The 27,992-nt window shown below is 43.2% G+C and overlaps 1 protein-coding gene across 5 annotated transcripts; it reads right to left on the bottom strand.

Annotated features, from left to right (window-relative positions):
• LOC110524846 (torsin-1A-interacting protein 2) lies at positions 1-27,961 on the bottom strand. Of its 5 annotated transcripts, none has more exons than XM_090236398.1 (6): positions 23,728-27,961; positions 13,662-13,916; positions 9,596-9,850; positions 5,530-5,784; positions 1,421-1,642; positions 1-1,290 (listed from the first exon to the last, which is right to left on the bottom strand). In XM_090236398.1, the coding sequence occupies exons 2-6, from the start codon at positions 13,876-13,878 to the stop codon at positions 515-517; spliced, it is 1,725 nt and encodes a 574-aa protein (XP_090092524.1). In that variant the 5' UTR covers positions 13,879-13,916; positions 23,728-27,961; the 3' UTR covers positions 1-514. The 5 variants fall into 5 exon arrangements, with proteins under 5 accessions (XP_090092524.1, XP_090092525.1, XP_090092523.1 ...); XM_090236399.1 differs by lacking the exon at positions 23,728-27,961 and adding an exon at positions 18,177-18,498 and having other exon boundaries at positions 1,457-1,642; XM_090236397.1 differs by lacking the exon at positions 23,728-27,961 and adding an exon at positions 18,177-18,495.
• Positions 27,962-27,992: the final 31 nt, after the last annotated feature.

Genomic DNA, 27,992 nt, shown 5'->3' with positions numbered 1-27,992 from the left:
CACATTCCCCATATTTTATTATTTCCATTTAAGGCACATTGTTCTCGCCAAAGTCCTTGACAGGTGAGGCAATCTGGGTAATCTTGACAAAGTAAACCCCTGGTTACATCAAAACACACACACACACACACACACACCTCGATAGACATATATAGATAGGATCATTAAAATATGAGAGTAAACAGACTCATAATAATCACATCCTTCATTATTAACCCAATCTCATTCATGCTGTACATACAATACACACCCTGCAGTGTCTCCCTGATCACTAATTACTACATTACTGCAATGTCTCTCTGGGTGTGTTTTCTTTTCTCCTTCTTGTCTCTGCCTTTTGTAGTAGACTTATAAACTTATAAAGTGGCAAGTGGTCAACCATTGCTGTTCTATTCACGTCCCTGTGCGCTGTGACCATTAAAACATCACAACTGATGATGATGAAAGTTTCATATAGTTGATTGATTGGAGTATTAGAAGGTTTGTTTGGGTGCCAGTCTTCCTGCTCAACTCCCTATGGAACTGTGACACAGCCCCTCTGCTCTATCCTCTCCTCTGCTGCCACTGGCAGAACCAGGTGGGAGATGCGGCTCCACAGACCACTAAACTTGTCCAGGTCCATCAAGTCAAAGGCGGCCGGCTGGTCAGAGAAGAGGAACTTGTCCTGCAGGTGGTCATCCACCATCTCCTCCACGGCACTCAGTCCCAGGCTGGCCGGCAGCTCCTCCTCACCCCCCAGCAGCACGGTGAAGATGAGCAAGGCCTCTTTGTAGGCTGCGTTCTCGTGGTCACAGTAGCGGTAGAATATGATCGTGGAACCTGGGGGCAGCTCCTCGAAGCGGTGGATGACGGCTACGGGCTGGTCCCCCTCGAAGGCTTCCCCCAGCTGGGTGTCGATGTCCAGCTTGACCTGGTCGCTGTCCTGGCCAGCGTAGCTGGCCCCGTCGATGTGGAGGATGGACGAGGTGTTGAAGGCAGAGGAGAAGGCGGAGGCTAGCTGCAGGGCAAGGCAATGCAGCGTCTTCTCCCCCCTGCGGCCTGCTGTCAGCATCAGGCTGACTGGCTCCGTTGGCCGGGCCGTCTGGAGGTGCCTCTCCAGGTGGATCCTGCTCCTCCTCCACAGCTCAGAGCGCTGCCCAGGGAAAGCCACCTCCACCTTCTTCAACGCTCTGTGGAAGGTCTCTGTTCGGTTGAACACTGTGTTCTCAGGGAGAGACTTAGGGATGAAGCTCATAGCCACAGCCAGCAGCAACACTACAAGGCCAGCGAGCATCGGAATTGTCGCATAACCTGTAGAAAAAGAATAGTTTAGAATTAGTCATGAGGGAGAATACATATATTTTTTAAAACACTATAGCCTATTTCCTTGAATTGCAAGTGCCACATCAAATCAGTCAGAGACTACCTAGTGTCTACTAACCAATGAAAACAGAAAGGAAGTGGCAGTGGTATTCACGTTCTTTAGTAGCCCTCTGGTCTGTGAAGAGGAGTGGACTCTGGGACTCTACAGCTCCATCCTTATCTTCCTCTTCAGAGCCTCTCTCACTGCTCTCCACTTGGGCAGTGGTGTTGTTCTCCTCTGGATCACGGCCTGGCTGTTCCATCACTGCAGCAGAAGGCCCCGTCTCCTTTTTTACTAGAGCTACAGGAAACACAGAGGACGGACACAATAAGCAGTGCCTGGTGAAAGTATACACACCTCTTGCACCTCTCTGATTCAGAGGGGTTGGGTTAAATGTGGAAGATACACTTCAGTTGAATACATTCAGATGACATTTACTTTTTGGCCTAAATTACAAACTAGATTGGGTCAAATCCAATACAACAGAGTAAAACCCTCTGCATGTTCAAGTATTGTGATGGCAGCATCATGTTATGGGTATGCTTGTCACCAGCAGGGACTGGGGAGTTTGTCAGGATCAGAAGAAATATGAAAGGAACAAAGCCCAGGTAAAACTTTAAGAGAAAAACCCACCTCAGTCTTCTGAAAACTACAACTATCCCAGGTTTAGAATTAAACTAAATACACTGCTCAAAAAAATAAAGGGAACACTAAAAAAACACATCCTAGATCTGAATGAATGAAATATTCTTATTAAATCATTTTCTCTTTACATAGTTGAATGTGCTGACAACAAAATCACACAAAAATGATCAATGGAAATCTAATTTATCAACCCATGGAGGTCTGGATTTGGAGTCACACTCAAAATTAAAGTGGAGAACCACACTACAGGCTGATCCAACTTTGATGTCATGTCCTTAAAACAAGTCAAAATGAGGCTAAGTAGTGTGTGTGGCCTCCACGTGCCTGTATGACCTCCCTACAACGCCTGGGCATGCTCCTGATGAGGTGGCGGACGGTCTCCTGAGGGATCTCCTCCCAGACCTGGACTAAAGCATCCGCCAACTCCAGGACAGTCTGTGGTGCAACGTGGCGTTGGTGGATGGAGCGAGACATGATGTCCCAGATGTGCTCAATTGGATTCAGGTCTGGGGAACGGGCGGCCCAGTCCATAGCAGCAATGCCTTCCTCTTGCAGGAACTGCTGACACACTCCAGCCACATGAGGTCTAGCATTGTCTTGCATTAGGAGGAACCCAGGGCCAACCGCACCAGCATATGGTCTCACAAGGGGTCTGAGGATCTCATCTCGGTACCTAATGGCAGTCAGGCTACCTCTGGCGAGCACATGGAGGGCTGTGCGGCCCCCCAAAGAAATGCCACCCCACACCATAACTGACCCTCCGCCAAACCGGTCATGCTGGAGGATGTTGCAGGCAGCAGAACGTTCTCCACGGCGTCTCCAGACTGTCACGTCTGTCACATGTGCTCAGTGTGAACCTGCTTTCATCTGTGAAGAGCACAGGGCGCCAGTGGCGAATTTGCCAATCTTGGTGTTCTCTGGCAAATGAAAAACGTCCTGCACGGTGTTGGGCTGTAAGCACAACCCCCACCTGTGGACGTCGGGCCCTCATACCACCTTCATGGAGTCTGCTCAAATGGTCAGAAACAGTTTGAGCAGACACATGCACATTTGTGGCCTGCTGGAGGTCATTTTGCAGTGCTCTGGCAGTGCTCCTCCTGCTACTCCTTGCACAAAGGCGGAGGTAGCGGTCCTGCTGCTGGGTTGTTGCCCTCCTACGGCCTCCTCCACGTCTCCTGATGTACTGGCCTGTCTCCTGGTAGCGCCTCCATGGTCTGGACACTACGCTGACAGACACAGCAAACCTTCTTGCCACAGCTCGCATTGATGTGCCATCCTGGATGAGCTGCACTACCTGAGCCACTTGTGTGGGTTGTAGACTCCGTCTCATGCTACCACTAGAGTGAAAGCACCGCCAGCATTCAAAAGTGACCAAAACATCAGCCAGGAAGCATAGGAACTGAGAAGTGGTCTGTGGTCCCCACCTGCAGAACCACTCCTTTATTGGGGGTGTCTTGCTAATTGCCTATAATTTCCACCTGTTGTCTATTCCATTTGCACAACAGCATGTGAAATTTATTGTCAATCAGTGTTGCTTCCTAAGTGGACAGTTTGATTTCACAGAAGTGTGATTGACTTGGAGTTACATTGTGTTGTTTAAGTGTTCCCTTTATTTTTTTGAGCAGTGTATATTGCCAAGGACACACCAGAATGGCTTTCCAGTAGGTTGTGAGTGTTCTGGTCTCAGTCCTGACTTAAAATTGCTTGAAAATCATTGTTTTAATATTGCTGTCCTAACCAAGGACAGCAATAATGATTCCTAACCAAGGACAGCAATAATGATTCCTAACCAAGGACAACAATAATGATTCCTAACCAAGGACAGCAATAATGATTCCTAACCAAGGACAGCAATAATGATTCCTAACCAAGGACAGCAACAATGATTCCTAACCAAGGACAGCAATAATGATTCCTAACCAAGGACAGCAACAATGATTCCTAACCAAGGACAGCAACAATGATTCCTAACCAAGGACAGCAACAATGATTCCTAACCAAATGAACTGAGCTGGAGCAAATATGACAAAAACTATGGATATACACAGTGTAAAAAAAACATTAAGAACACCTGCTCTTTTCATGACAGACTGACCAGGTGAATCATTAGGAACACCTGCTCTTTCCATGACAGACTGACCAGGTGAATCATTAAGAACACCTGCTCTTTTCATGACAGACTGACCAGGTGAATCATTAGGAACACTTGCTCTTTTCATGACAGACTGACCAGGTGAATCATTAGGAACACCTGCTCTGTCCATGACAGACTGACCAGGTGAATCATTAGGAACACCTGCTCTTTTCATGACAGACTGACCAGGTGAATCATTAAGAACACCTGCTCTTTTCATGACAGACTGACCAGGTGAATCATTAAGAACACCTGCTCTTTTCATGACAGACTGACCAGGTGAATCATTAGGAACACCTGCTCTTTTCATGACAGACTGACCAGGTGAATCATTAGGAACACCTGCTCTTTTCATGACAGACTGACCAGGTGAATCATTAGGAACACCTGCTCTTTCCATGGCAGACTGACCAGGTGAATCATTAAGAACACCTGCTCTTTTCATGACAGACTGACCAGGTGAATCATTAGGAACACTTGCTCTTTTCATGACAGACTGACCAGGTGAATCATTAGGAACACCTGCTCTTTTCATGACAGACTGACCAGGTGAATCATTAGGAACACTTGCTCTTTTCATGACAGACTGACCAGGTGAATCATTAGGAACACCTGCTCTTTTCATGACAGACTGACCAGGTGAATCATTAGGAACACCTGCTCTTTTCATGACAGACTGACCAGGTGAATCATTAAGAACACCTGCTTTTTTCATGACAGACTGACCAGGTGAATCATTAAGAACACCTGCTCTTTTCATGACAGACTGACCAGGTGAATCATTAGGAACACCTGCTCTTTTCATGACAGACTGACCAGGTGAATCATTAGGAACACCTGCTCTTTTCATGACAGACTGACCAGGTGAATCATTAGGAACACCTGCTCTTTTCATGACAGACTGACCAGGTGAATCATTAGGAACACCTGCTCTTTTCATGACAGACTGACCAGGTGAATCATTAGGAACACCTGCTCTTTTCATGACAGACTGACCAGGTGAAGGCTTTGATCCCTTATTGATGTCACTAGTTAAATCCACTTCAATCAGTGTATCAATACTAGGAAGATGTTCTTAATGTTTTGTGCATCACTGGTTTTGGACATGAGGCCGTAGCCAATATGCATATCACATACACTTTGTCATGTAGGATATTATTTTAAATGTATTTAAATAGGATTCCAATGTTGGCCTCGCTGATCGTAGAAATTCCTTGAGATTGTGAAGTGTCATTTTCTTTTTTTACATAACCATTTGGAAAACTGAAATCTATATTTTTTGGGTCCAACATTTTTAAAAACTTGGCCTGGAAAGAGGACAAGTGTTAATGTCAAGACTTGCAATAAGACAGAATCAGGGAATTAGATGGTACCATTGTTTGGGGGAGAAACATTCCACTTTTCTCACCTTCGGTATCAAGATCCCCCAAGTTCTGGCTCCCCTGACCACTTGATGTATTTGGGGGTAAAGAGGAATCCTGGTTCTGGTTGCTCTGCTCTGCAGGAGTATCTATATCTGCGGTTGTCTGCTCTACCTGAGCATCTTTCTCTGTAGAGCCTCTCTCACTGCTCTCCACTTGGGCAGTGGTGTTGTTCTCCTCTGGATCACGACCTGGCTGTTCCATCACTGCAGCAGAAGGCCCCGTCTCCTTTTTTACTAGAGCTACGGGAAACACAGAGGACGAACACAATAAGCAGTGCCTGGTGAAAGTATACACACCTCTTGCACCTCTCTGATTCAGAGGGGTTGGGTTAAATGTGGAAGATACACTTCAGTTGAATACATTCAGATGACATTTACTTTTTGGCCTAAATTACAAACTAGATTGGGTCAAATCCAATACAACAGAGTAAAACCCTCTGCATGTTCAAGTATTGTGATGGCAGCATCATGTTATGGGTATGCTTGTCACCAGCAGGGACTGGGGAGTTTGTCAGGATCAGAAGAAATATGAAAGGAACAAAGCCCAGGTAAAACGTTAAGAGAAAAACCCACCTCAGTCTTCTGAAAACTAAAACTATCCCAGGTTTAGAATTAAACTAAATACACTGCTCAAAAAAATAAAGGGAACACTAAAATAACACATCCTAGATCTGAATGAATGAAATATTCTTATTAAATCATTTTCTCTTTACATAGTTGAATGTGCTGACAACAAAATCACAAAAATGATCAATGGAAATCAAATGTATCAACCCATGGAGGTCTGGATTTGGAGAACCACACTACAGGCTGATCCAACTTTGATGTCATGTCCTTAAAACAAGTCATAATGAGGCTCAGTAGTGTGTGTGGCCTCCACGTGCCTGTATGACCTCCCTACAACGCCTGGGCATGCTCCTGATGAGGTGGCGGATGGTCTCCTGAGGGATCTCCTCCCAGACGTGGACTAAAGCATCCGCCAACTCCTGGACAGTCTGTGGTGCAACGTGGCGTTGGTGGATGGAGCGAGACATGATGTCCCAGATGTGCTCAATTGGATTCAGGTCTGGGGAACGGGCGGGCCAGTCCATAGCAGCAATGCCTTCCTCTTGCAGGAACTGCTGACACACTCCATCCACATGAGGTCTAGCATTGTCTTGCATTAGGAGGAACCCAGGGCCAACCGCACCAGCATATGGTCTCACAAGGGGTCTGAGGATCTCATCTCGGTACCTAATGGCAGTCAGGCTACCTCTGGCGAGCACATGGAGGGCTGTGCGGCCCCCCAAAGAAATGCCACCCCACACCATAACTGACCCTCCGCCAAACCGGTCATGCTGGAGGATGTTGCAGGCAGCAGAACGTTCTCCACGGCGTCTCCAGACTGTCACATGTGCTCAGTGTGAACCTGCTTTCATCTGTGAAGAGCACAGGGCGCCAGTGGCGAATTTGCCAATCTTGGTGTTCTCTGGCAAATGAAAAACGTCCTGCACGGTGTTGGGCTGTAAGCACAACCCCCACCTGTGGACGTCGGGCCCTCATACCACCCTCATGGAGTCTGCTCAAATGGTCAGAAACAGTTTGAGCAGACACATGCACATTTGTGGCCTGCTGGAGGTCATTTTGCAGTGCTCTGGCAGTGCTCCTCCTGCTACTCCTTGCACAAAGGCGGAGGTAGCGGTCCTGCTGCTGGGTTGTTGCCCTCCTACGGCCTCCTCCACGTCTCCTGATGTACTGGCCTGTCTCCTGGTAGCGCCTCCATGCTCTGGACACTACGCTGACAGACACAGCAAACCTTCTTGCCACAGCTCGCATTGATGTGCCATCCTGGATGAGCTGCACTACCTGAGCCACTTGTGTGGGTTGTAGACTCCGTCTCATGCTACCACTAGAGTGAAAGCACCGCCAGCATTCAAAAGTGACCAAAACATCAGCCAGGAAGCATAGGAACTGAGAAATGGTCTGTGGTCCCCACCTGCAGAACCACTCCTTTATTGGGGGTGTCTTGCTAATTGCCTATGTAACAGATGTGAAACGGCTAGCTTAGTTAGCGTGGGCGCTAAATAACGTTTCAATCAGTGACGTCACTTGCTCTGAGACCTTGAAGTAGTAGTTCCCCTTGCTCTGCAAGGGCCGCGGCTTTTGTGGAGCGATGGGTAACGATGCTTCGAGGGTGACTGTTGATGTGTGCAGAAGGTCCCTGGTTCGCGCCCGGGTATGGGCGAGGGGACGGTCTAAAATTATACTGTTACATTGATGCTGTTGACCCGGATTACTGGTTGCTGCGGAAAAAGGAGGAAGGTCAAAAGGGGGGTGAGTGTAACAGATGTGAAACGGCTAGCTTAGTTAGCGTGGGCGCTAAATAGCGTTTCAATCAGTGACGTCACTTGCTCTGAGACCTTGAAGTAGTAGTTCCCCTTGCTCTGCAAGGGCCGCGGCTTTTGTGGCGCGATGGGTAACGATGCTTCGAGGGTGACTGTTGATGTGTGCAGAAGGTCCCTAGTTCGCGCCCGGGTATGGGCGAGGGGACGGTTTAAATTTGTACTGTTACACCTATAATTTCCACCTGTTGTCTATTCCATTTTCACAACAGCATGTGCAATTTATTGTCAATCAGTGTTGCTTCCTAAGTGGACAGTTTGATTTCACAGAAGTGTGATTGACTTGGAGTTACATTGTGTTGTTTAAGTGTTCCCTTTATTTTTTTGAGCAGTGTATATTGCCAAGGACACACCAGAATGGCTTTCCAGTAGGTTGTGAGTGTTCTGGTCTCAGTCCTGACTTAAAATTGCTTGAAAATCAGAGTTTCAATATTGCTGTCCCTAACCAAGGACAGCAATAATGATTCCTAACCAAGGACAGCAATAATGATTCCTAACCAAGGACAGCAATAATGATACCTAACCAAGGACAGCAATAATGATTCCTAACCAAGGACAGCAATAATGATTCCTAACCAAGGACAGCAACAATGATTCCTAACCAAGGACAGCAACAATGATTCCTAACCAAGGACAGCAATAATGATTCCTAACCAAGGACAGCAATAATGATTCCTAACCAAGGACAGCAATAATGATTCCTAACCAAGGACAGCAATAATGATTCCTAACCAAGGACAGCAATAATGATTCCTAACCAAATGAACTGAGCTGGAGCAAATTTGACAAAAACTATAGATATACACAGTGTAAAAAAAACATTAAGAACACCTGCTCTTTTCATGACAGACTGACCAGGTGAATCATTAGGAACACCTGCTCTTTTCATGACAGACTGACCAGGTGAATCATTAGGAACACCTGCTCTGTCCATGACAGACTGACTAGGTGAATCATTAGGAACACCTGCTCTTTTCATGACAGACTGACCAGGTGAATCATTAGGAACACCTGCTCTGTCCATGACAGACTGACCAGGTGAATCATTAGGAACACCTGCTCTTTTCATGACAGACTGACCAGGTGAATCATTAGGAACACCTGCTCTTTTCATGACAGACTGACCAGGTGAATCATTAGGAACACCTGCTCTGTCCATGACAGACTGACCAGGTGAATCATTAGGAACACCTGCTCTTTTCATGACAGACTGACCAGGTGAATCATTAGGAACACCTGCTCTTTTCATGACAGACTGACCAGGTGAAGGCTTTGATCCCTTATTGATGTCACTAGTTAAATCCACTTCAATCAGTGTATCAATACTAGAAAGATGTTCTTAATGTTTTGTGCATCACTGGTTTGGACATGAGGCCGTAGCCAATATGCATATCACATCACTTTGTCATGTAGGATATTATTTTAAATGTATTTAAATATGATTCCAATGTTGGCCTCGCTGATCGTAGAAATTCCTTGAGATTGTGAAGTGTAATTTTCTTTTTTTACATATGCATTTGGAAAACTGAAATCTATATTTTTTGTGCCAAACATTTTTAAAAACTTGGCCTGGAAAGAGGACAAGTGTTAATGTCAAGACTTGCAATAAGACAGAATCAGGGAATTAGATGGTACCATTGTTTGGGGGAGAAACATTCCACTTTTCTCACCTTCGGTATCAAGATCCCCCAAGTTCTGGCTCCCCTGACCACTTGATGTATTTGGGGGTAAAGAGGAATCCTGGTTCTGGTTGCTCTGCTCTGCAGGAGTATCTATATCTGCGGTTGTCTGCTCTACCTGAGCATCTTTCTCTGTAGAGCCTCTCTCACTGCTCTCCACTTGGGCAGTGGTGTTGTTCTCCTCTGGATCACGACCTGGCTGTTCCATCACTGCAGCAGAAGGCCCCGTCTCCTTTTTTACTAGAGCTACGGGAAACACAGAGGACGAACACAATAAGCAGTGCCTGGTGAAAGTATACACACCTCTTGCACCTCTCTGATTCAGAGGGGTTGGGTTAAATGTGGAAGATACACTTCAGTTGAATACATTCAGATGACATTTACTTTTTGGCCTAAATTACAAACTAGATTGGGTCAAATCCAATACAACAGAGTAAAACCCTCTGCATGTTCAAGTATTGTGATGGCAGCATCATGTTATGGGTATGCTTGTCACCAGCAGGGACTGGGGAGTTTGTCAGGATCAGAAGAAATATGAAAGGAACAAAGCCCAGGTAAAACGTTAAGAGAAAAACCCACCTCAGTCTTCTGAAAACTAAAACTATCCCAGGTTTAGAATTAAACTAAATACACTGCTCAAAAAAATAAAGGGAACACTAAAATAACACATCCTAGATCTGAATGAATGAAATATTCTTATTAAATCATTTTCTCTTTACATAGTTGAATGTGCTGACAACAAAATCACAAAAATGATCAATGGAAATCAAATGTATCAACCCATGGAGGTCTGGATTTGGAGAACCACACTACAGGCTGATCCAACTTTGATGTCATGTCCTTAAAACAAGTCATAATGAGGCTCAGTAGTGTGTGTGGCCTCCACGTGCCTGTATGACCTCCCTACAACGCCTGGGCATGCTCCTGATGAGGTGGCGGATGGTCTCCTGAGGGATCTCCTCCCAGACGTGGACTAAAGCATCCGCCAACTCCTGGACAGTCTGTGGTGCAACGTGGCGTTGGTGGATGGAGCGAGACATGATGTCCCAGATGTGCTCAATTGGATTCAGGTCTGGGGAACGGGCGGGCCAGTCCATAGCAGCAATGCCTTCCTCTTGCAGGAACTGCTGACACACTCCATCCACATGAGGTCTAGCATTGTCTTGCATTAGGAGGAACCCAGGGCCAACCGCACCAGCATATGGTCTCACAAGGGGTCTGAGGATCTCATCTCGGTACCTAATGGCAGTCAGGCTACCTCTGGCGAGCACATGGAGGGCTGTGCGGCCCCCCAAAGAAATGCCACCCCACACCATAACTGACCCTCCGCCAAACCGGTCATGCTGGAGGATGTTGCAGGCAGCAGAACGTTCTCCACGGCGTCTCCAGACTGTCACATGTGCTCAGTGTGAACCTGCTTTCATCTGTGAAGAGCACAGGGCGCCAGTGGCGAATTTGCCAATCTTGGTGTTCTCTGGCAAATGAAAAACGTCCTGCACGGTGTTGGGCTGTAAGCACAACCCCCACCTGTGGACGTCGGGCCCTCATACCACCCTCATGGAGTCTGCTCAAATGGTCAGAAACAGTTTGAGCAGACACATGCACATTTGTGGCCTGCTGGAGGTCATTTTGCAGTGCTCTGGCAGTGCTCCTCCTGCTACTCCTTGCACAAAGGCGGAGGTAGCGGTCCTGCTGCTGGGTTGTTGCCCTCCTACGGCCTCCTCCACGTCTCCTGATGTACTGGCCTGTCTCCTGGTAGCGCCTCCATGCTCTGGACACTACGCTGACAGACACAGCAAACCTTCTTGCCACAGCTCGCATTGATGTGCCATCCTGGATGAGCTGCACTACCTGAGCCACTTGTGTGGGTTGTAGACTCCGTCTCATGCTACCACTAGAGTGAAAGCACCGCCAGCATTCAAAAGTGACCAAAACATCAGCCAGGAAGCATAGGAACTGAGAAATGGTCTGTGGTCCCCACCTGCAGAACCACTCCTTTATTGGGGGTGTCTTGCTAATTGCCTATGTAACAGATGTGAAACGGCTAGCTTAGTTAGCGTGGGCGCTAAATAACGTTTCAATCAGTGACGTCACTTGCTCTGAGACCTTGAAGTAGTAGTTCCCCTTGCTCTGCAAGGGCCGCGGCTTTTGTGGAGCGATGGGTAACGATGCTTCGAGGGTGACTGTTGATGTGTGCAGAAGGTCCCTGGTTCGCGCCCGGGTATGGGCGAGGGGACGGTCTAAAATTATACTGTTACATTGATGCTGTTGACCCGGATTACTGGTTGCTGCGGAAAAAGGAGGAAGGTCAAAAGGGGGGTGAGTGTAACAGATGTGAAACGGCTAGCTTAGTTAGCGTGGGCGCTAAATAGCGTTTCAATCAGTGACGTCACTTGCTCTGAGACCTTGAAGTAGTAGTTCCCCTTGCTCTGCAAGGGCCGCGGCTTTTGTGGCGCGATGGGTAACGATGCTTCGAGGGTGACTGTTGATGTGTGCAGAAGGTCCCTAGTTCGCGCCCGGGTATGGGCGAGGGGACGGTTTAAATTTGTACTGTTACACCTATAATTTCCACCTGTTGTCTATTCCATTTTCACAACAGCATGTGCAATTTATTGTCAATCAGTGTTGCTTCCTAAGTGGACAGTTTGATTTCACAGAAGTGTGATTGACTTGGAGTTACATTGTGTTGTTTAAGTGTTCCCTTTATTTTTTTGAGCAGTGTATATTGCCAAGGACACACCAGAATGGCTTTCCAGTAGGTTGTGAGTGTTCTGGTCTCAGTCCTGACTTAAAATTGCTTGAAAATCAGAGTTTCAATATTGCTGTCCCTAACCAAGGACAGCAATAATGATTCCTAACCAAGGACAGCAATAATGATTCCTAACCAAGGACAGCAATAATGATACCTAACCAAGGACAGCAATAATGATTCCTAACCAAGGACAGCAATAATGATTCCTAACCAAGGACAGCAACAATGATTCCTAACCAAGGACAGCAACAATGATTCCTAACCAAGGACAGCAATAATGATTCCTAACCAAGGACAGCAATAATGATTCCTAACCAAGGACAGCAATAATGATTCCTAACCAAGGACAGCAATAATGATTCCTAACCAAGGACAGCAATAATGATTCCTAACCAAATGAACTGAGCTGGAGCAAATTTGACAAAAACTATAGATATACACAGTGTAAAAAAAACATTAAGAACACCTGCTCTTTTCATGACAGACTGACCAGGTGAATCATTAGGAACACCTGCTCTTTTCATGACAGACTGACCAGGTGAATCATTAGGAACACCTGCTCTGTCCATGACAGACTGACTAGGTGAATCATTAGGAACACCTGCTCTTTTCATGACAGACTGACCAGGTGAATCATTAGGAACACCTGCTCTGTCCATGACAGACTGACCAGGTGAATCATTAGGAACACCTGCTCTTTTCATGACAGACTGACCAGGTGAATCATTAGGAACACCTGCTCTTTTCATGACAGACTGACCAGGTGAATCATTAGGAACACCTGCTCTGTCCATGACAGACTGACCAGGTGAATCATTAGGAACACCTGCTCTTTTCATGACAGACTGACCAGGTGAATCATTAGGAACACCTGCTCTTTTCATGACAGACTGACCAGGTGAAGGCTTTGATCCCTTATTGATGTCACTAGTTAAATCCACTTCAATCAGTGTATCAATACTAGAAAGATGTTCTTAATGTTTTGTGCATCACTGGTTTGGACATGAGGCCGTAGCCAATATGCATATCACATCACTTTGTCATGTAGGATATTATTTTAAATGTATTTAAATATGATTCCAATGTTGGCCTCGCTGATCGTAGAAATTCCTTGAGATTGTGAAGTGTAATTTTCTTTTTTTACATATGCATTTGGAAAACTGAAATCTATATTTTTTGTGCCAAACATTTTTAAAAACTTGGCCTGGAAAGAGGACAAGTGTTAATGTCAAGACTTGCAATAAGACAGAATCAGGGAATTAGATGGTACCATTGTTTGGGGGAGAAACATTCCACTTTTCTCACCTTCGGTATCAAGAGCCTCCAAGTTCTGGCTCCCCTGACCACTTGATGTATTTGGGGGTAAAGAGGAATCCTGGTTCTGGTTGCTCTGCTCTGCAGGAGTATCTATATCTGCGGTTCTCTGCTCTACCTGAGCATCTTTCTCTGTAGAGCCTCTCTCACTGCTCTCCACTTGGGCAGTGGTGTTGTTCTCCTCTGGATCACGGCCTGGCTGTTCCATCACTGCAGCAGAAGGCCCCGTCTCCTTTTTTACTAGAGCTACGGGAAACACAGAGGACGGACACAATAAGCAGTGCCTGGTGAAAGTATACACACCTCTTGCACCTCTCTGATTCAGAGGGGTTGGGTTAAATGTGGAAGATACACTTCAGTTGTACAACTGACTAGGTATCCCCCTTTCCCATTTTACTGCCATCAATTTAAATAACAAAAATAGATGAAATTAGATGTTTTTCCTACCGATCTACACAACCTACTCCACATTTTCAAAGGTAAAGAAATTACAGATTTTAGATGGAGATGTCTTGATTGTGTGTCTTTATACCCCAGAGTTTATACTTGGCGGAGACATCGTTGGCAGCCATTACAGAAGTAAATCATTTTGAATAAGATTCTACAAACCTCACACAACTCTTAGGGCAACATACAGTGTACAAAACATGACATATAAAAAGGGATTTGATGTGCCCCTGGTGACTCGTTGGGCAGGCCGCACCACCCTCTGGAGAGCCCTGCGGTTGTGAACGGTGCAGTTGTCGTACCAGGCAGTGATACAGCCCGACACATTGGTGCGGCCTGCCCAACGAGTCACCAGGGGCACACTGCCTGCCCTCCAGAACAACTACAGCGCCCGGTGTCACAGGAAGGCCAAGAAGATCAAGGACCCCTGCTACCCGAGCCACAGCCCGTTCATCCCACCACCATACAGAAGGCAAGGTAAGTACAGGTGCATCAATGCTGGGACAGAGAGACTGAAAAACAGCTTCTATCTCAAGGCCATCAGACTGTTAAATAGTCCGCCCAGTACCTTGCCGTGAACTTTAGTCCCTGTCATTAGCCGGCTATCAACCGGTTACTCAATCCTGAACCTTAAACGCTGCCGTCTTATTTACAGACATGGAACACTGGTCAACTTTAATCATGTTGACATATTGTTTTAGCCACTTCATATGTATATACTGTATTCTAGCTCATTCTACTTAATGTTTGCTGTCCATATACTATTCTATGTGTTTTTCCAGATTTGCTACATATTCAATCCACATACTGTCTATAAATCATCCCCCACACACACACACACCGACATTGCTCGTTCTTAATTACATTCTTTGACTTTTTAGATTCATGCGTTTGTTGTGAATTGTTAGATATTAGTTGACTTTTGGAGCTAGAAACACAAGCATTTTGCTACACCCACAATAACATCTGCTAACCGTGTGTATGCGACCAATAACATCTGCTAAATGTGTATGCGACCAATAACATCTGCTAACCGTGTGTATGCGACCAATAACATCTGCTAAATGTGTATGCGACCAATAACATCTGCTAACCGTGTATGCGACCAATAACATCTGCTAACCGTGTGTATGCGACCAATAACATCTGCTAAATGTGTATGCGACCAATAACATCTGCTAAATGTGTGTGCGACCAATAACATCTGCTAAATGTGTGTGCGACCAATAACATCTGCTAAATGTGTGTATGCGACCAATAACATCTGCTAAATGTGTATGCGACCAATAACATCTGCTAACCGTGTGTATGCGACCAATAACATCTGCTAAATGTGTATGCGACCAATAACATCTGCTAACCGTGTGTATGCGACCAATAACATCTGCTAAATGTGTGCGCGACCAATAACATCTGCTAAATGTGTATGTGACCAAAAACATCTGCTAACCGTGTGTGCGACCAATAACATCTGCTAAATGTGTGTGCGACCAATAACATCTGCTAAATGTGTATGCGACCAATAACATCTGCTAAATGTGTGTGCGACCAATAACATCTGCTAAATGTGTGTGCGACCAATAACATCTGCTAAATGTGTGTGCGACCAATAACATCTGCTAAATGTGTATGCGACCAATAACATCTGCTAAATGTGTGTGCGACCAATAACATCTGCTAACCGTGTGTATGGACCAATAACATCTGCTAAATGTGTATGCGACCAATAACATCTGCTAACCGTGTGTATGGACCAATAACATCTGCTAAATGTGTATGGACCAATAACATCTGCTAAATGTGTATGTGACCAATAACATCTGCTAAATGTGTATGCGACCAATAACATCTGCTAAATGTGTGTGCGACCAATAACATCTGCTGAATGTGTATATGTGACCAATAACATCTGCTAAATGTGTATGGACCAATAACATCTGCTAAATGTGTGTGCGACCAATAACATCTGCTAAATGTGTGTGCGACCAATAACATCTGCTAAATGTGTATGTGACCAATAACATCTGCTAAATGTGTATGTGACCAATACAATTTGATTTTGGAAATCATGATCGATAAGAAACGGATCAATTTAGAACTGAACAAAAATATAAAAAAACGCAACATGCATCAATTTCTAAGATTTTACAATTCATATGAGGAAATCAGTCAATTTGAAATAAATTGGTTGTGGAAATCATTAGGCCCTAATCTGTGGATTTCAAATGACTGGGAATACAGATTCGCAACAGATGGTCACAGAAACCTTACAAAAAAAAAGGTAGGGGTACCACTTGCCAGGTGGTAGCAGAGAGAACAGTCTATGACTTGGCTGGCTGGAGTCTGACCATTTGTAAGGCCTTCCTGTGACACCGCCTGGTATAGAGGTCCTGGATGGCAGGAAGTGCCTTGCGGTTGGATGCAGAGCAGTTGCTATACCAAACGATGATGCAGCCAGTCAAGATGCTCTCAATGGTGCAGCTGTAGAACTTTGAGGATCTGAGGGCCCACGCCAAATCTTTTCAGCCTCCTCAGGCTTGTTGTTAAGTTAGGTAATTGGCACCAGGCGTGTCCATACAGCCTTTCCCTAGATAAAGTTCACCCCATTCATAGTGCCTATGATGAAGGCATCTTCTTCCCGAGTTCTGTTAACAGCCCCAACGCTCGGTCTGAATGTTAACACACATTGCTTGAGGTACAGTTTTGGAAACATATATGTGTGTGTGAGAGAGAGAGAAGAGAGAGAAAGAGAGAGAGAGACACACACACACACATCTTTCATATCAGCAAGATTTTTTTTTTCCTAAAACCAAGGTTAAATTACGACACCATATCTCCACGTTACAGCGTGTATACAGAAGACAGGCAGAAGACAGAGGCAACCACCTGTGCTAATTAGCTCTCTAGAATGCTCCTGTGCTAATTAGCTCTCTAGAATGCTCCTGTGCTAATTAGCTCTCTAGAATGCTCCTGTGCTAATTAGCTCTCTAGAATGCTCCTGTGCTAATTAGCTCTCTAGAATGCTCCTGTGCTAATTAGCTCTCTAGAATGCTCCTGTGCTAATTAGTTATCTAGAATGCTCCTGTGCTAATTAGTTATCTAGAATGCTCCTGTGTGTAATGAAAAGATGCCAGAAATATGTAATAAAAACTGTCAGCTGCAACTGTGTTAAAGATTAGACTTGATTTGTTTAATTCGTTTAAGCCTGTTAAAACAGTGTACAGTAAGTGTATATTTAGCATTTGTGAAATTATTTTGATGTGATATGAAAGTAAAGGGCTTCATGTTTCTAGAACCGTATCACAATTGAGAATCGATTTACGTTTAGATGGAGTCATTGTATTTTGCCAGAGCTAATCTACCTCTGAAAATAACACAATGTCCTTGGACCAAGGAGTAACGCAGTAGGCACGCCTATACTCTGGTTTAAAGATTTAATGTCACTTTTTGGACGACCCAATAAAATACACATAGAAGTGTGTTATAGATCTGTCAGTCATTGAACGCAAGTTTAGGAAGCGGTATATCTGTTCTATGCTTCCCCGTTCTTAGAGATTCTTCGGGATTTTGACAATAAAGCCCTTTATCTACTTCCTCATAAGATGAACCATGGATTCCGTTTGCTGTTTGAAGGTAGTTGTTAACTAGCTTCCTTCATACTGGATGCAGACACAAAAGTGGTAACCATAAATTCATCTGACATTAGGGAAGTAGATAAAGGCCTTAATGGCCAAAGTCCCGAAGTGTCCCTTTAATTTTTGTTTTACTCTTCTACTTTAGGTTTTGTACACCAGCTTCAAAAAGCTGAAAATACAATGTTTTTGGATACATATTTCACAGCGGTTTAGATGGTGCGATGATTCTGTACACTTAGTGCTTGTTCTGTCACATAAACTTAAATTAGGCAAACTGTTAGAATTTTAGCAAACAGAAAATGGCGGAACGATTTCTGTTTACCTGAAGTGATATTAAGTTAGTGTTGCTAACTATTAGTATAAACACTGTTGTGGTTATTTACCGTAATTGTTTGCATTTCTATAGTGTTATGAGTATACTTACCCACTGTATCGCCTTCCTCAGATAAATATCCGCTTTAAATTTGCCTCTTGGTACAGAGGAGCAATAGGAAATGTCGCAGAATGACCGCTTATAGCCGGAACATAGATTCGTTGGCTATTTTTTTCCAACGAAATGTATGGAACGTGTCACTTATTTCCGGTGTTCTGTCGAAACGGCCCCTCCTAGAAAACGCTTCTGAGAACTATGTAGCTAGCTAGTCTAAATATTTCATTTGCGCTATACGGTATAATTTATAGTGGAACCATGGATCCTAAGATTTTACTAAACAACCCTACTCAACCAGCGAGGAGGTCGGGTCGACAAAAACAATTGACGAATGTTTTGTCAAACAGGCAGCTATACCTAATTCCATCTACACTGAGCAAAAATATAAACGCAACATGCAACAATTTCAAAGATTTTATAGAGTTACGGTTCAAATGAGTAAATCAGACACTTGAAATAAATTCATTAGGGCCTATTCTATAGATTTCAAATGCCTGGGAATATACAGATATGCATCTGTTGGTCACAGATTGATAGTAAAAAAAAATAAGTAGGGATGTATATCAGAAAACCAGTCAGTATCTGGTGTGACCAACATTTGCCTCATGCAGCGCCACATCCGGTTGTTGATTGTTGCCTGTGGAATGTTGTCCCACTCCTCTTCAATTGATGTGCAAAGTTGCTGGATATTGGCGGGAACTGTAGCACACTGTTGTACACGATGATCCAGAGCATCCCAAACATGTTTAATGTGTGACTGCGAGTATGCAAGGCATGGAAGAACTGGGACATTTTAAGCTTCCAGGAATTGTGTACAGATCCTTGCGACATGGCATTGTGCATTATCATGCTGAAACATGAGGATGTCGGTGGATGAATTGCACGACAATGGGCCTCAGGATCGTGTCACGGTATCTCTGTGCCATCGATAAAATGCAATTGTGTTTGTTGTCCGTAGGTTATGCTTACCCATACCATAACCCCACCATTCCCCATGGAGCAGTCTGTTCACAATGTTGACATCAGCAAATCCACTCACCCACACGACACCATTCACACTGTCTGCCATATTCCCAGTACAATTGAAACTGGGATTCATCAGTGAAAAGCACACTTGTCCAGCAGGCCAGGAAGGTGAGCATTTGCCCACTGAAGTCGGTTAAGATGCTGATCGGCAGTCAGGTCAAGACCCTGGTGAGGACGATGAGCACGCAAATGAGCTTCCCTGAGACGGTTTTGTACAGAAATGAATTGGTTGTGGAAACCCAGAGTTTCATCATCTGTCCGTGTGTCCACCCCCCCCCACCAAAAAAAATATATATATTTATTATTATTATATATATACAGTAATAGTCAAAAGTTTGGACACACCTACTCATTCAAGGGTTTTTCTTTATTTTTTACTATTTTCTACGTTGCAGACTAATAGCGAAGACATCAAAACTATGAAATCACACATATGTAATCATGTAGTAACCAAAAAAGTGTAAAACAAATCAAAATATGTTATTTGAGATTCTTCAAAGCAGCCACCCTTTGCCTTGAAAGCTTTGCACACTCTTGGCATTCTCTCAACCAGCTTCATGAGTAATGCTTTTCCAACAGTCTTGAAGGAGTTCCCACATATGCTGAGCATTTGGCTGCTTTTCCTTCACTCTGCGGTCCAACTCATCCCAAACCATCTTAGTTGGGTTGAGGTCGGATGATTGTGGAGGCCAGGTCATCTGACGCAGCACTCCATCACTCTCATTGGTCAAAAAGCCCTTACACAGCCTGGAGGTGTGTTATGAGTCATTGTCCTGTTAAAAAACAAATTATAGTCCCACTAAGCGCAAACCAGATGGGATGGCATATTGCTGCAGAATTCTGTGGTAGCCATGCTGGTTAAGGGTGCCTTGAATTCTAAATAAATCACAGACAGTGTCAGCAGCAAAGCACCATCACACCTCCTCCTCTATGCTTCACGGTGGGAACCACACATGCAGAGATCATCCGTTCACCTACTCTGTGTCTCAAAAACACGGTGGTTGGAACCAAAAATCTCACATTTGGACTCATCAGACCAAAGGACAGATTTCCTACCGGTCTAATGTCCGTTGCTCGTATTTCTTGGCCCAAGCAAGTCTCTTCTTTTATTGGTGTCCTATAGTAGTGGGTTCTTTGCAGAAATTCAACCATGAAGGAAAGATTCACACAGTCTCCTCTGAACAGTTGATGTTGAGATGCGTCTGTTACTTGAACTCTGTGAAGCATTTATTTGGGCTGCAATCTGAGGTGCAGTTAACTCTAATGCATTTATCCTCTGCGGCAGAGGTAACTCTGGGTCTTCTTTTCTTTTGGCGGTCCTCATCAGAGCCAGTTTCATCATAGCGCTTGATGGTTTTTGCAACTGCACTTGAAATAACTTTCAAAGTTCTTGAAATGTTCCGGATTGACTGAGCTTCATGTCTTAAAGTAATGATGGACTGTTGTTTCTCTTTGCTTATTTGAGCTGTTCTTGCCATAATATGGACTTTGTCTTTTACCAAATAGGGCTATCTTCTGTATACCACCCCTACCTTGTTACAACACAACTGATTGGCTGAAACGCATTAAGAAGGAAAGAAATTCCACAAATTGACTTTTAACAAGGCACACCTGTTAATTGAAATGCATTCCAGGTGACTACCTCATGAAGCTGGTTGAGAGAATGCCAAGAGTGTGCAAAGCTGTCATCAAGGCAAAGGGTGGCTATTTGAAGAATCTCAAATATAAAATATATTTTGTTTTGTTTAACACTTTTTTTGGTTACTATATGATTCCATATGTGTTATTTCATAGTTTTGATGTCTTCACTATTATTCTACAATGTAGAAAATAGTAAAAAATAAAGAAAAAACCTTGAATGAGTAGGTGGGTCCAAACTTTTGACTTGTACTGTATATATTTTTTGAGCTCAATCCAGCTTTAAACTTACTTATGAAAGTTGTAATAGTAGAATGCATTGGGTATTGCATCATCAGTTCTTCTTTCATGTTAGTCATTGCATACATTAGAGAGCTATTTATAACTTGCCTGAAATATCCAGATCAACTAGCCCATTTCAGCTTATGTTTATTTAGGTTTTTTAGCCCATAGATATTGTTGTAATTTTTTTCTCTCTCACTCAAATAGCACATGAATACACATTACGCATGTATAGAACTGCAAGAAAATTTGCTTTAAAACTGCAACATTTTCTTTGCAGCCCATGACAAAATATGTCAAATTGCAGGAAATAAGCTTTAAACCTGCAAAATTCTCTCCACCAACCAACAATAGGGGTGTGAACAGTTTGTGTCATGAACAGTGCTTGTGCCCATAGATGTAGCCGTGGCGCGGGGGGGATGTTCTCCATTGCTGGAATGAGGGCCCGAATTAAAGTTTGCATCCCCTGAGCTAACTGCACCCACAAGTCAAAAATGGATATATCGTAAAAACTCATGAAATCAAAAAATATGCTATCTCTTCATTAGCAGTCATTAAAAGTATTCACATGGTCCTCATTAATTAGCTTAACCCGGCGCTAACGTTACTCATTAATTAGCTTAACCCGCGGCTAACGTTACTCATTAATTAGCTTAACCCGGCGCTAACGTTACTCATGAATTAGCTTAACCCGGCGCTAACGTTTCTCATTAATTAGCTTAACCCGGAGCTAACGTTACTCATTAATTAGCTTAACCCGGCGCTAACGTTACTCATTAATTAGCTTAACCCGGCGCTAACGTTACTCATAAATTAGCTTAACCCGGCGCTAACGTTTCTCATTAATTAGCTTAACCCGGCGCTAACGTTACTCATTAATTAGCTTTACCTGCCGCTAATGTTACTCATTAATTAGCTTAACCCGGCACTAACATTACTCATTAATTAGCTTAACCCGGCGCTAACGTTACTCATTAATTAGCTTAACCCGGCGCTAACGTTACTCATTAATTAGCTTAACCCGGCGCTAACGTTTCTCATTAATTAGCTTAACCCGGCGCTAACGTTACTCATTAATTAGCTTTACCTGCCGCTAATGTTACTCATTAATTAGCTTAACCCGGCGCTAATGTTACTCATTAATTAGCTTAACCCGCCGCTAACGTTACTCATTAATTAGCTTAACCCGGCGCTAATGTTACTCATTAATTAGCTTAACCCGGCGCTAACGTTACTCATTAATTAGCTTAACCCGCCGCTAACGTTACTCATTAATTAGCTTGTTGAAGCTACATACCTAGCTAAGAATTTAGTGTTTCAATTGAATTTGTTATGAGTTAGCTAGTAGCTAGCTAAGTTAATGGTTAACCAGTCAAAAATGTGGAAGTTGGCGGTCAGATATAGAGATATAAATATATATATAGTTGTGAGAAGGATATATAAATATATATATATAGAGAGAGATATACAGTATATAGAGATATATATGTATCCATCTTGGATGTAATGTTTCGCTTGCGTTATTGTCACTCACTAAACTCCTTTTCTCACCTTCGCCAACAGTTACTGTAAAGTTGACACCCACAGATCTGCTGAAGAGGAGGAGGGAAGAGAACAAGATCCCATCCTCACCTGTCGATGGCCAAAGCAGAGTTGCAAAGAAAAAGCCACATCTCAGACTGGCCTATAAAAATAAAATATTAAGATGGGCAAAAGAACACAGACACTTGACAGAGGAACTCTGTCTAGAAGGCCAGCATCCCGGAGTCACCTCTTCACTGTTGACGTTGAGACTGGTGTTTTGCGGGTACTACTTAATGAAGCTGCCAGTTGAGGATTTGTGAGGCGTCTGTTTCTCAAACTAGACACTAATGTACTTGTCCTCTTGCTCAGTTGTGTACCGGGGCCTCATTCCTCTTTCTATACTGGTCAGGGCCAGTTTGCACTGTTCTGTGAAAGGATTAGTACACAGGGTTGTTCGAGATCTTCAGTATCTTGGCAATTTCTCACATGGAATAGCCTTCATTTCTCAGAACAATAATAGACTGACAAGTTTCAGAAGAAAGTTATTTGTTTCTGGCCATTTTGAGACTGTAATCTAACTCACAAATGCTGATGCTCCAGATACAATGCAAATTAATTATTTGAAAATCATACAATGTGATTTTCTGGATTTTTGTTTTAGATTCCGTCTCTCACAGTTGAAGTGTACCTATGATAAAAATGACAGACCTCTACATGCTTTGTAAGTAGGAAAACCTGCAAAATAGGCAGTGTATCAAATACTTGTTCTCCCCACTGTACATATTTATTACAAAAAAAAATATCTGTCCTTCACTGAGAGAAGGGGTCAGAGGTTATATTAGTGTCCGCACCATAGACCGTATTGGAAACGGGGGATGGAAATGTTTTATTTATTCAACAAGCGTTTCCCAGAAATGACTTTAGTCTGGAATGTTCTTTGTCAAGAACTTCCTCCTAACCTCTGTGTAGTGTGTTGATTAACTACCCAGGAGACTTTCTATCTTATAGTCACACCCTGATATAACCCCCCCAGATATGGAATGACAAACTCCTGTCTCTTCCTTGCAGGACATACCTCAGTCTTGATATGCTTGATAGAGGGGATCTCCAGCTTTCCTTCTCAGTGAGGCTGTTTCCCTGTTGATTAGGTTGTTGAATTAATGTCACGATAGACTCATATATTAAATCTACTTATTTACCTCAGATCTCAAAAGAGTGTTTTAGTTGTTTTGTCTGAACATAAAACAAGCCAAACAGATATGTTTGCATTACTCCATTTCCTGTTAATTAAAATTAGGCCAGACAAAAAAAAAAAGTAGATTATTTCCATATTTTTATACTTAGAATATGAAAAATGCTAATCTGTGACATCTGAAAGGTTATCATTTGTAGACAAAAGTTTTAACTATTATTTATTTTTTACTAAATTCCCCAAAAGTTGAACAAAATCACAGCCATTGTTATTCTGTTTGTTATATCAGTCAATCCCTGTCAATTGTAATGTTTTGTTTTGTCTTTGGATCAAAGTATCAACAGTAGAATCCTCTCAATGTTCAACACAAGCAGACAACTGATTGTGTGTATGTTTGGGTCAGTGTAGTCTCCTTAGAGGTGAAAGGGGAGGAACATCCTCCTCACTGAATTTCATACATTTATTGCCACCGGGGCCCACTGGTGTAACTGCTAAACTGCTTTCTGACTGTATACTGTGCTGTGTGATTGGTAGCGGGTTTACTAACGCGTTAGTTCTAGTAGCTATGTTGACTATGATGTGACAACGATGTAGGCTGTGTGTAGCAGTAATAGCAGTCACGTTATGAGGGTTTGGCTTGGAAAGTGTTTTTTTGCCTGGTCACAGACAGCTGATGTGTTGTGCACTGAAGTCCACAAGCGAAGGGAAAGGTGATAGGTGGAGAGCGCTTAGAAAGTTGTGAGAAGGAATTATAAATACAACGAGCAAAATGATCGTGCTGTTTTGAAAAGTGAACTGTGTATTCATTCCGCTGATTCTGTTGAAAAACTTTTCTTCAACGGAAGCAAACGGAACGGGATAAAGTACATTCTACTAATCACTAAAGTAAATATTAGGCTACTTATTCATATAGCATGCATGACTTTTCAAACTCAACGAAAGACCTACATCTACATGGTTTTGAGTAAAGATAATTTGACAAGAGGAGCTCTAGAAAGATGCCTGAGTCTCCGAGTTGGATGACCGTTCACAACGATTTTCCCCAGTCGATTCAGTTCTATATTGAACAAAAATATAAACGCAACATGTAAAGTATTTGTCTCATGTTTCATGAGCTGAAAATAAAAATCCCCGAAATGTTCCATAAATAGTTTTTAAAAGGCACACATAGCCTATATATCAATACATACACACAATACATACAAACTATGTCAAATAGGGGAGAGACGTTTTTTGAAACCAGATTTGCTGTTTATTTGAGCAATATGAGATGGAACAGAGTTCCATTCAACAATGGCTCCATATAATACTGTACGCTTTCTTGAATTTTTCTGGATTTGGGGACTGTGAAAAGACCCCTGGTGCATGTCTGGTGGGGTAAGTGTGTGTGTCAGAGCTGTGTGTATGTTGACTATGCAAATAATTTGGGATTTTCAACACATTAATATTTCTTATAAACATCAGAAGTGATGCAGTCAGTCTCTCCTCAACTCATAGCCAAGAGAGACTGGCATGCATCGTATTTATATCAGCCCTCTGATTACAATGAAGAGCAAGACATTCCGCTCTGTTCTTGGTCAGCTGGAGTACACATCGTTGGATTCCTTAACGGATAAAATAAATCTATATTTTAAGAACGGAGCATTTTCTACATTCAAACTGAACCCCTGCAACTGGACACTGACATTTTGAGAGTCCGGTCTCCCCAAATTGAGGGCGAAGACCTCATCGCTAAAGTTGGTCGAAAATTCGATGTGCTACACCAAGCAGTACATATCCTGTAACTCCCAGTAATATATACCACAAATCTTTGGTTAAATCACATTATCTGATGTACCAACCTGTAGCTAATAGAACTGGTGGTCATGATGAAATTGCCATTCACAAAGAAACATACAGTAAGACAACACAGTATGATCAGTAAAGTTCAGGGACTTTGACTTGTAAAGCTGTGGAAGGAGTGTTATCATGATCTAACTGCCATTCCCGAGTCATCTGCTTGAAATCTAGCATAATGTCTAATCCCGAGAGAAAGAGAGAGATACAGAGAGAGAGAGAGAGAGATAGAAAGAGAGAGAGAGATACAGAGAGAGAGAGAGAGAAAGATACAGTTCACGGGATACAATTCCGCTACAATGACCCACGCAGGCAAAGGAATTCTGTTTCTGTATCTAGACTCAACTAGAAATCAAGAATGAAGCCAGGCGCCACACTGTATTGTCTGTTAGACAAAAATAAGATAATAAATTATACTCTATTGTACTTTGTGAACGACAGTTGAACTGTGCCAGCATAACATCAACATTATAGTAGACTAGATGAACATGCATACATGTGCACAGGCACAGAGATTACATTTACAACAATATTTAGCCTAATAGAAAGAAATGTGGCATAACCCTCAAGCTTTGCACAGTGACCAGACTGTACAAATGTACCTATGTAGGTAGGCAGACAGTATCTACCTACAGCCATGTCTATTAAGCATGCTTAGGCAAATAGTTGTGCAATAAAACCAGCTTCAGTTTCAGAGATTTACAACACTAAATTGTTGTATTATTGTTTCTTGTCACTGGTTGCTAGTAAATGTAGCTAGCTAGCTAGCTTGATATACATGTTATTTACATCTGTTTGGAATCCCATCTTGCGTCATGCCTATAATTTTGTGAGACTGAAATGCATCCACGATCATAATCATTACCAACGTCAACCCTCGTCAGTTATGTTACATAGCTAGCTCGTGAAAAATAATTTACAGTTGCTGATCTTACACGTTTGCTAACAAGTGACAAATGTGTGGCGTGGCGCATAACAAGTTAGCAGGCGCCAGGCTAACTAGCTAGCCATCTAGTTTGCTGGGAAACCTAGCATTTGGTGGCTGGTTGTAACATTGTAGCTCGCTGTTTAATATCCATATCTACTAAAAAGAGAACAGGTTTTACAATCGAGATACTAAAGATTTTTAGTCATAGATATGGATACCGGTAGTTGTTTAGCTAACTTAGCTAGCTACCTAGCTAGCTACGTAGCTAAGTTAGCAAACAGAAAAATAATTAGATTTCTCCCCCACTGTAACACAGTAGTATGTTAGCAATACACAATATGGGTTTCAGTAGATAAACTAAAGTTAGCTAGATAGCTAGGCAGGTAGGTGGCTTGCAGGAAAAATAACTTACTTAGCTAGGCACCATATTTGTCATCTGCCCTCTACAGCATCGACTGTAGCTGAGCTTCTAACATTAGCTAAATCCAACTCTTTGTTTCAAATTCTCTTTGCTATATTCCGTTGGAAAGTCACCGAGTAGCTAATAGAACATAAAAAAAAGTGCTCCATCGCCAAATTTGTGTTGATGAGAGGCGTCACTTGAAGCCATTGCGTCCGGTCAGTTCTTTCAGTTTTGCCCAAAGGATTGTGTTGTTAGTGTTCGCCTCCTTTTTTAAAAGAAAGCCTGACTTGGGAGAGGGACGGGGCCAGAGCACAAAGCACCGCCCACCTCAAGTTGTAGTCTTTCAGAGACTGAACACAATGTGTCTGCTTGTATATTTAGCAATGAATCCGCTGATAGAAACTTTGATGAAAGACATCCAAAGGCTCTATCGAACAAAGGAAAACCATATCTACACGCAGGAAAATCCTCATCAATCCACCGGAAGCCGTCATAGGGTGTATAATTCAGCGAGCGAAGCCCAGACCTGCCTTCCTCCTGGGCCATTATGTGTGAAACACATCTCACTGTCCTAGAAATGCCTCGGACATGATGAAAACAGGCCCATATTCCCCCCAGGGTGAAATTCCCCTTAAGGGTGCCAGGATATGAGAATGACAAAAGAAAGCATAATTAATTAGAACAAAGGAACGTACAAAAGTCTCCACAGCCTCAGAACAAGCAGTTAACCAACCAACCAACCAACCGTCTGAGGTCAAATACCTAGCTATATACTATACATACATGGAGCCCTACCCAGCTATATACTCTACATACATGGAGCCCTACCCAGCTATATACTATACATACATGGAGCCCTACCCAGCTATATACTATACATACATGGAGCCCTACCCAGCTATATACTATACATACATGGAGCCCTACCCAGCTTGCACTGAACCAGTACTGCAATTAAAATGAGGGTATGCTACACAACTG

The sequence above is a fragment of the Oncorhynchus mykiss genome, chromosome 5, assembly GCF_057628025.1.
Source record: "Oncorhynchus mykiss isolate SJ-2025 chromosome 5, ASM5762802v1, whole genome shotgun sequence".
Lineage (NCBI taxonomy): Eukaryota > Metazoa > Chordata > Actinopteri > Salmoniformes > Salmonidae > Oncorhynchus > Oncorhynchus mykiss.
Note: the sequence above shows the minus strand (reverse complement) of the source record. Positions and strands in the feature narration are given on the sequence as shown.

Coding starts and splice junctions, on each gene's coding strand:
- LOC110524846 (XM_090236398.1), bottom strand. CDS start 13,878: ATGGAACAGCCAGGCCGTGATCCAGAGGAGAACAACACCACTGCCCAA. Junction 5,785..9,595: donor GGGGGATCTTGATACCGAAG/GTGAGAAAAGTG, acceptor TGTTTCCCGTAG/CTCTAGTAAAAAAGGAGACG. Junction 1,643..5,529: donor GGGGGATCTTGATACCGAAG/GTGAGAAAAGTG, acceptor TGTTTCCTGTAG/CTCTAGTAAAAAAGGAGACG.